At 39.7% G+C, this 10,023-nt stretch overlaps 1 protein-coding gene across 2 annotated transcripts in view; it reads left to right on the plus strand.

Moving 5' to 3' along the window:
* DUSP10 (dual specificity phosphatase 10) overlaps positions 1-9,154 on the plus strand; it is a 47,179-nt gene extending 38,025 nt beyond the window's left edge. For both annotated transcript variants that reach the window (XM_020982221.2, XM_020982223.2), the window contains exons 3-4: positions 1,820-2,194; positions 7,853-9,154. In XM_020982221.2, the coding sequence (XP_020837880.1) occupies positions 1,820-2,194; positions 7,853-8,118 (641 nt within the window). In that variant the 3' untranslated portion in view covers positions 8,119-9,154. The remainder of the gene's footprint in view (positions 1-1,819; positions 2,195-7,852) is intronic.
* The last annotated feature ends 869 nt before the right edge of the window (positions 9,155-10,023 follow it).

Consider the following 10,023-nt stretch of genomic DNA (forward strand, 5'->3'; position numbering starts at 1 on the left):
CCTTTAAAGTTTTTGTGTAGCTCGTTTTTGATCAGTCCTTATACACATCAGATCCAGAAAAGTATACCATCTTCCTTCTTCCTTCTTCAGAGAAAGTGCATGAGGATCTAAACTATGAATGCCTGATGGGAAGTATTTAGTCGAATTCCATGAGAGACAGACTAAGCAGGTTTTTGTAATCATTTAGAGGTCCTCCAATGGGTGGTTATGGTAGGTGACTGAATTTTTGAGAGAAACAGAGAGATTGATAGAGCAGAAGGACAGAGAGGGAGACATAGAAAGAGACCTCTCACATAAAATGTTTTGTTTTGTTTTTTATTTCCTGAATTTCCTCCACTCACTTTCTCTTTCAAAAATTCTGTTTGAGCTTACCTTTATGGCCAATGTTATCTTAGCTAGTAGAATAGTGATATTCACGATTGGAGGTATCTATCTAAATATGGAAGCCAATTATAGCCCCAATGTGTTTCTTCATTTTCCAAGTAAAAGCTGTTTTATTTTTGTTTCTTTTTGAATGAGTTCAGTAATTATAATATTGACCCTTTACATTTTTTAGGAGAGCTATCACCAGGAATAAAGTGGCTTTTCCATTTTCTTCTCTATTTCAGCTCATCTCTTACCGGTTTTATTGATATCTGCATTCTAAGATATTGTCTATTTTGGACTTGCTAGATGGGTTACTGTAGATGAAACTTGAAAGAGAAAGACTAGAAATTGCATTTGGTTCAGAAACTGGTGAGGTAACAGGCTTTCTATATTGATTTTTAACCTGACTATATCCCCTTGATTCTTTCACTATCACCTTCTGTATTATGTTATATTATCAAGGTAGCTGGGCATCATCGTATCTAAGGCATGTAAACTTTTGTGTTTTCTCTGTGTACTAAGTACTTCAGGGAGGTGTCAGCAGATGTATTCTCTATACAGTTCTGAGTTTGCTACATTTACTATTTTCTTTTGATTCACATAACTACAGCCTGTCTAGTTCTGATAGAACGTACATTAGGTATCCACCTGACTGTGCACAAAAATCACCACATGTCCATTTTATTTTTCCTCCAAGAAGACTTCTATCTCCATTGGAAGTTGAGGTAGATAAAATCTATGAGAGAAAAATGGAAAATACTACGAAGAAGAGACCTTGGAGAATATTTCTCCTCTTCTCATCTTTCCCCCACCCCCATTTATAGGTAGAAAAGAGAATGCTTGGAATTTGACCACATCCGTGAAAGTAACAGAATAGATACTTTGATGCTAGGTGGTATCATATAGGGAGGTAGACTTTTTTGGTATTTACTCCTAGCCCCTAAAAGTATACATTTCCTTTAGGCTATGGGCAAAATGAAACAAAGATAAATCATCATTTGGAGGACACAGCTTAGGCACCTAAAGGCTCATATAAAGAAAGGCCTTGGAAAAAACTGTAAACCTCTAGATACATGTGAGTTGTTGTTATTGTCAAATAACAAATGATTGTTGAAATGAATTTGGAAGGTAATCAAAACATGGAAAATGATATAGTTCCCGTCCTCGAGGAACTTAAAATCCAGTGAGAGTGGTAAGACTTACAAAACTGAGCCCAAGTATGCCTCAAAATTGGATGTGATGAGGGTATATATGCACCCTATGAAAGCATCCAGTAAAAGTCATGACTGAATACTTTCCTTGTGCATTGCTTGCTGTTTTTACTTTATTTTGTACGTGTATATAAATATCAGTTGTCATTAAAAAAATTATGGGACCAAAAAAAAAAGATTTCCATCATTTAAAAAAACTAATGATTTTCTATTTGAATTTCTTTTTTCTCCTCCCTTTCTAGGTGGACTCAGTAGTTTTAAGCAGAACCATGAAAACCTCTGTGATAGCTCCCTCCAGCTGCAGGAGTGCCCAGAGGGTGGTGGGGGAGCATCTGCAGCCTCCAGTGTGCTACCTCAACCCCTCCCCCCCACCACCCCTGACATTGAGAACGCGGAGCTGACCCCCATCCTGCCCTGTTTGTTCCTCGGCAATGAGCATGATGCTCAGGACCTGGACACCATGCAGCGACTGAACATTGGCTACATCATCAATGTCACCACCCACCTCCCCCTCTACCACTATGAGAAGGGCCTGTTTAACTACAAACGACTGCCTGCCACGGACAGCAACAAACAGAACCTGAGGCAATACTTTGAAGAGGCTTTTGAGTTCATTGGTAACTATTTCCTCTGGGCATTCCTTTACCATATTTCTCTTATGTTTCTGCTTTCAGGGCAGGCTCATCAATTGTCTGGATTCCAAGATTTCCCCTTTCCTCTTCCTTCCTTCCTTCCTTCCCCCCCCCCCCCTTCATCCCTCCTTCCCTCCTCCCTCCTTCCCTCCTCCCTCCTTCCCTCCTTCCCTTCCTTCCTTTTCCTTCCTTCCTTCCCTTTCCTTCCTTTCCTTCCTTCCTTCCTTCCTTCCTTCCTTCCTTCCTTCCTTCCTTCCTTCCTTCCTTCCTTCCTTCCTTCCTTTCTTCCTTTCTTCTGCCTCTATATAATCGAAAGGAGCAAGAGCCCGAACTAGGCCAGGACAATTAGGACCTTACCCAAGGGCATCAGAATTTAGGGGATACTGTAAAAATCACTTGCTCCCCTCCTCACCAGCATAGCAACAGCTAAGCTAATTATCGAGGATAATTAGAGAAAATGGAAAGCTACCAGGCAGTATGCTTCTTCCCTTTTCCTCTCCCCCTAGCTAGCCCCATGGCAGTTCCTTCCCTCCCATCCTTGAGTCTCTGCTCAGGGGAACTAATGTCTTAGGGGGTGGGGGGTATGGAATCTTTCTTCCTCCTCATCTGACTTTGTCTTGAAAAGTCAATTTAACATTTCTGCTGCTTGCTCCTATCACCCACGTATCCAATTACAGTTCTGAAAGGGAGTTATCCTGAATATTACCTTCAGAAATCAAATTCAGACCTATTCAGATAGTGAAAGGCCACTTCGTCTGTAATAAGAGGTGACTGGGTGATCTACAGTTGAGATGAGAAGTACATGGAAGAGGATAATAATACCCACAACTCAGGGGATTTATAAAGATAGCCTCGTGAGGTAGATAGAATATATAGTATTCCTATTTTACAAATGAAGAAAATGGGTCTCAAAGAGGTATAATTATGACTTGCCAAAAGTCATAGGGCAATCTCCCAGCATTTTCACTAGCTGCCCCCCATCCTCCTCTGAGCTTCCTCTTTAGCTTCAATTCTCATCTAAAGTCTGACCTTCTGCAAGAAGCCTTACCCAGTTCTCCATTTTAATGCCTTCCATAAGAAGCTACCCCCAGTTTACTCTGTATATCTCTTAGTCATTCGCATGTTGTCCCTCAAAGAGTCTGTGGGCTCCTTGATATCAGGGACTGATCATTGCCCATCTTGGTATCCACGGTCCTTAGCAGTAGCTGGCATCTAGTAAGTTGCTCAATCAATGCTAGCTGGTTTGGCCAGTTAAATAACAGGACTAGGATTCTATGTCTTCTGACTCCAAATCCAGGGCTCTATCTATTACCCCCAGTCTATCAGCAAGTATTGATTTTTTTTTTTAGGCAATTGGGCTTAAGTGACTTGCCCAGGGTCACATAGCTAGTAAGTGTTAAGAGATTGGTCTGAGGTCGGATTTGAAGTCAGGTCCCCCTGACTTCAGGTCTGGGGCTCTAGCCACTGTGCCACCTAGCTGCCCTAACAAGCATTGATTTTAAGCACCTACTCTATGCCAGGTATGGTGCTAGGTGCTGGGGTACAAATATATAGAATGACACAATTTCTACTAGCAAAGCCTTTCATAGACTACTACTGATCTGGACCCCTAGTGGACCCCTTCTCTTTAACATGTTCTTGCGAAGGGTAACATACCTGATTCTGTTCCTCCTCTAGATCATGAGGGAAGGAGGGGGAAGAAGGACTCAGGTCTATCAGTTTCTGGTTTTACCTTCCCTTAGGCTTAACTTTTACTTTCCCAGTGGTTTTTACTTCCCTAGCATAGGCTTCTAGAGCACTGCTTGATGGGAAAGGGATGCCAGGGCAGGGTCCCATTTGTTCAAGCAGAGTTCTAGGAAGTCTTGCAGGAATGTTGATGGGGTTGTGGTGTTTGTTTGTATGGGTTCCCTCTTTTGGTCACCAAGGTTTCGGTTTTCATCTCTTAAAAGGTGGTGGCCTAGCACAGAAGAGGGATGAATTTTAGTCCTGGTGAGGAGATACCATATTCCTTGTGCTTGCTCAACTAAGAACACACAACAAATAGAAAAAGGCATACCTTTAGGGAACTATAGCAGGATCCAAAGATAGAGAATGAATGCGTGAATAAATGAATGAAAAAAATTAAGTGCTTATTTTGACTAAAAGGGAGAAGAGAACTATTAGCATCAAAGTTTCTAGATGTGAAGAAATGATTATAGAAAATACATCAAGGTCGTGAGATGAAGGTAGTGGTGGTGGGTGGTGGTGGTGGTGGTTGTAGGGGTAAACACACATTGCTATCCAAAATGCCACAGTCAGTAGCAAGTCTTTATCATATTAAGTAAAAAAATAATAATAATATATGCAGGGTGTTTCTTTATTATGAAAATCAGAGCCATTTTGTGGCATCTAAGCTGCTTTTTCTCCTTCCTTGCTTTTGTTTTCTTTGTATTTAAAATCACAGAATGTTAGAACTGGGAGATGAGCTTATCAACAACCCCCTCCCCTCAATTCCAAATTAAAGAAACTGAGGCGCAGAGAATTTTTGGCAGGTCAAAGTCACCACAGAAAGATATTGCGGCAGAGCTGGGATTCCTCACAGAACCATGCAGTGATGCTTGTACCCCTTCCACAGTGCTCATGTTAAACAGTATACTCACCCCAGCAGTGGTTAGTAATTGGTAATATATAGTCTTCTTCTTTTAGTTTTACTAACCTATAATTAATTATGGCTACATAGAAACTTTCAGTTCCTTCCTTGACCATACTGGAGCCAAGTTTTGAGCCCTGAGGATGTTCTACTTTCTGGCTTTGAGTAAGAAGGGTTTCATCATCATCATGTAGGTGAAAAATAGACTGGTGTGTGGCTGATGATATAGTCTGGCTTAATTACCATAGATGAGAAGCATGAGGAAATTGTTTTCCTTGCATTGGGTTAGCCAGGCAAACCTGGATAATTTATAGAACTGGGAAAGCTTTGAGGGGGAGAGGAAGAGGACGAGAGAATCATCCTAGAGCATATATACCTCATGCTAGTTAATAAATCAACTAATAAATTAACATGGGAAAGCACTCAAAAGGACCACCTAGAACAGAGCTGGAAAAAATTGAAAGTCAAAGGTGGGGGAAATAAACTGAAGAATGACCTGAACCATAGCTTACATGGATGCAGAGGGCTATTAATTGTTTGACCCGTGAGTAAATCTTGAGATAAGTAGCCCTGACCACAATCTTATGCCCTCACCCCAAATTTTGTGCTTTTGATTTGAGGCAGCCAAAATCAATTTTATTTGCTAAATAGTTTGGAAGTCTAGCAGTACAAGACAACAAGGAGGGGAAAAAACCCAGCATACAAAAGGATACATTTTAAAATTCATGGTTCTCATTGTTTCATCTATGGTTTTTAAAATAAAAATTAGGTTTAGATAAAAATCAGGTGAGATTTTTGAAAGCCAATAGAAATAACTTAGGGAAATTGTATCCTGATACCCTTGTCTCTTGTCATGCTACTTCTCAAACTGACATTCAAGGAAATTTCCTTTGTCACTTGGTTTTCAAAGGTTCTTAGTAAAGATAACCAGACTGCCTAAGTACCCACTATAACTTCTTTGCTGTAGTTTTATATTTTATTTTTATTGATACACATTTTTGTATCATGTTTATCTTTTAGTGTCTCTCTTCCTCTTTCCCCTTCCTAGGCAGCTACTCTTTTTAACCAAAGGAGACCCATTCTTACTTCCTCTGAGTCTTCATTTTCTTTCTGAAAATGTACCCAATGGTGCTTCTTTCTGTTGCTGTGACATTTGTACTTTGGCTTAGTTTCCTCATTCATTCATAAAACATGAATTAAGCACTGACTATACAGAGGTGTACTATAGTAGAGTGATAACAAAGTTTAGAGCAGGCAGTCTCTTGACCTCGGATAGCTTAGGGTCTAGAATTTACCCTGCTGTCATGGTACATGTATAGATACACGTGTGGGCAAGCATTTTGTTCTTATTGTTTCGGTTCAGCCATGTCCGACTCTTTGTGACTCCTTTTGGGGTTTTCCTAGCAAAGATACTGGAGCAGTTTGTCATTGCCTTCTCCAGCTCATTTAACAGGGTTAAGTGACTTACCTAGGATCACACAGCTAGTCAGTATCTGAAGTTGGATTTGAACCTGGGAAGAAAAGATGAGTCTTCCTGACTCCAGGCCCAGCACTCTATTTACTGAGCCCTTTAGCAAATATTTGAGTGCCTGCGATATGCATGTCACTATGTATACACTAAAAGTTATAGAATAGCTTTTCAAGTTTCCCTTCATTTCAGAACCAGTTTAATGTTCTGAAAAATTCTAAAAAAAAAAATCACATTTTTTTTAAAAGAAGAGATTTTTATCCTCTACCTTAACAAGTAATGGAGGAGGGGGGGGGAATCTTTTTTTTTTAATCAATGAGTATTTATTAAGTACTTGCTGTGTGCCAGGCACTGTCTTTGTTGCTAGTGATATAAAGAGTATAAATATTGTTCTTGGTACATACATAGGCCTAAAGGATAATTTTGACTGCCCTTGAGTGGGTAGGTAGATTAAAAAAAAAACAAAACCACAAACAAGCAACCAACCAATTATTATTAAGGGGACAGCATGACAAGATTAAAAGAATACTGTCACTGGAGTCAGAGGACCTGGATTCATATTCTGGCTCTTCTAATACCTGTTTGACCTTCAATAAGTTAATTAAGCTCTCTGTACCTCTCCTTATCTGGGAAAAAGAATTAGAACTGTAAGGGCCCTTAGAAGTCACACAACCCAGCTCCTTACTGTTGTGTGAAGGAAATTATAAACCAGTGGGAAAACTACAGAGGCTGCCTTAGCTGGTGGCAACATTGTATGGTAGATAAAAGCAATATGAGGACATTTGGTAAGCCCAATGTCAATTTCTAACTCAGGCACACTGAAAGTCAATGCAATCAAAATAACTAGTCTCCTGAGGTCTTACACCCTGCTCATCATTGTCTGAAACTTTAGGACGTTCCAAGTGCAATATCATAAAGCGTTCTATGTATCCTTGGGCAGAGCTGATGGGACAACGTATCCCACAGTTACTGTTTACAATGCAAATTATATTTCCCCCCCAAATGATTGAAAAAGAAAACCTTTCAATTCTCACCCTCTTCCTCCTCCCATACTCCTATTATGCTCAATTGATTTTTCTTAAATTCTCTTAGATGTAGAATTTATTCTACTACTATGACTAACTTCACCTTCATCTGGTTTCTGGCTGTGTGACAGAGTGAGAAACTGATTTTATCTGTATAGGGAACTCTTTATATGGAAATTCCTTCCACCACTGCAGGTCAGCAACTCATCTGTAATTTATTTTCTTAACTGAGTTGCCAGGGTCACTGAGAGGCTGTGTGCCTTGCTCAGAATTACATAGCTCATATGTATCAGAAGCAGCACTTGAAGCCAGGTTTTCCTGACTCTATGACCAATCTTCTATCCTCCATGCCATCTTTCTCATGGTGACATGACTACTAAATTGTATTTGCTTTCAAAACTGTTCCAGTTATGCTAATATTTTTTAATGGAGCTCACACCATAAGAGTAAACACCATCCCCTTCTCCCTTTTTCCTTTCTCCCTTCCTCCCTTCCCCTCTATTCCCACTTTCTTTTTTCAGAGGAAGCTCACCAGTGTGGGAAAGGACTTCTCATCCATTGCCAGGCAGGAGTGTCCCGTTCAGCCACCATCGTCATTGCCTACCTGATGAAGCACACCCGGATGACCATGACTGATGCTTATAAATTTGTCAAAGGCAAACGACCAATTATTTCCCCCAACCTTAACTTTATGGGACAATTGCTGGAGTTTGAGGAAGACCTCAATAATGGAGTGACGCCAAGAATCCTTACGCCAAAGCTCATTGGAGTGGAGACAGTTGTGTGACCACCGTGTGATGTTATTCATTTGATTTGGAGGAGGGAGGGTTGAGGTTGTTTATTATTATTATAATTGTTATTATTAATATTCTTTTTTGCGATTGGGGGTAAAGTTTGTTAGTTAAACAAACATTTAAATCCTTTTTATTTTTAGCAAGTGTGAGAACAATTTCACGTCAGATGACATTGAGATTCGCGTCCCACCAACTCATCAAAAACAGGGAAACTAAAGAGGTCATGTAAAAAAACCCAATGGTAGAAACAAAACAGCACTTGGTACTGTTGTTCCACCTGACTCCCTACCCCCTTCTGTCTCCCCTTTTCAGCTACTTGTAGACTTTATGGCTAAGTAGTCTGTGCAGGTTCATAGACCCAATAAATTACTTAAAAATTTAAAAAACTTTAAATAGCCAAAATTAAGCATTAAAGACACTGAAACAAAAAGGCCTTGATTCTGCCAAGGCTGTTGATACAGAAAACATAAACCAAATCCAGCTGTGGTCATCAGTGAAAAGGAGGTATCAAGACAGCTTTAATTGCCTAAAGAACCCTTCACTCACCCTTTTAAAGAGATAAAAGGTACTGTTGATTATGTTTGCTTCATATGCTGAGATTGGGTTGGGTTTTTTTTTTTGTTTGGTTTTTGGTTTTTGGTTTTTCTCCCTCTTGGGTTTAAAAGGTTTCTACAAAACAAGGAACTTGACCATCATGCCATATGCCTTCACTGGCTTCTTGTGCAATAATTAAATGTTTTGAGTGTGCAAACCAGTTAGAGCTGGCTCTTTAATAATAGAAAGGTAGGACAAACATGGCCAGCTTGGATTTAGGAAGGAGTAAAACAAAAGCAATGACCTTTTATTCCCCCCCTTTCCTTTGTTCTTTTGATTTGACTCTGGTTACAGTGCCATAAACCTTGTTACATATGTATATCAGAATGTACAAAAAAAGACAAAAATTTATTTAAAAATATTTTTCGCACAAAATATTGGTGTGTTTCTGTTGTCTATGTAAAAAAATCATTTTGATTATAAAAATGAAAATTCTTTTGGCATCCGTGTCCCTTTTTCTTGTCTTTCCTCTCCCTCATATGTCTTACCTTCCCATTTCTCCTACTTTGTAGTTAGCTTCACAAGAAATAGGATTAAAAATTTTTATTTGGAGGAAGCAGAGATAAAGAAAGGGGAAAAAAAGCTATATTGCTTCAGGGCATGTGGGAGACTGAAGGAGTGGAAGAGTGAGGAGAGTGTGTGGGGTGTGTGTGTGTGTGTGTGTGTGTGTATGGGGCTTTATGCACACTCACACTCCTTTTTCTTCTTTGAAAGTGAGTCTTCTCTATTCAGGATGTTATGTATTCCTACCTAAACCTTCTTTGGTTGTGGATACCCATAACGATTTTGAGCCCCCACATTGATGCTTTCATTTCTTCTGGGGCTCAGTGACCTAGTCTTTAAATGAAAAGCTCCATACTCCAATTCTAACAACAGAATAGTGACAAACCTCCCATCAAGGACAACCTTCCCATCTGGTCAGATCACAGGGCTGGGGGTAATGATGCTCTCTCTGGGTACATTTTGCTCTCATTGGTTCTTCTGGCGACATTTATCCATAGTTTCTGCAGCTGTGTTTCTGCAACTCCTTTTCTCTTCTCTCTTATCATTCCTCTTTAAAATTAATTTCCACTAAATGTTCCCTGTTATTGGCATTTCCAACTCACTGTCTGGTAGAATTTGGTTTCTTGGCATTTCATGTTGCACTAGTGTTAGTCTAGCTGCCACAGTCAATAGTCCTTTTTGTTTCCATAACTAGGGTTGTCCTGTATTGATAATCAAAATCTGCCAAAGTAGGAAAAATGGCACAACCAAAAACGATCTCTAGGATTTTATTAAATCCAAATATCCCAGAAGGCCTGGCT

The sequence above is a fragment of the Phascolarctos cinereus genome, unplaced genomic scaffold, assembly GCF_003287225.1.
Source record: "Phascolarctos cinereus isolate Bilbo 61053 unplaced genomic scaffold, phaCin_HiC Scaffold_5;HRSCAF=322, whole genome shotgun sequence".
Taxonomy (NCBI): Eukaryota; Metazoa; Chordata; class Mammalia; order Diprotodontia; family Phascolarctidae; genus Phascolarctos; species Phascolarctos cinereus.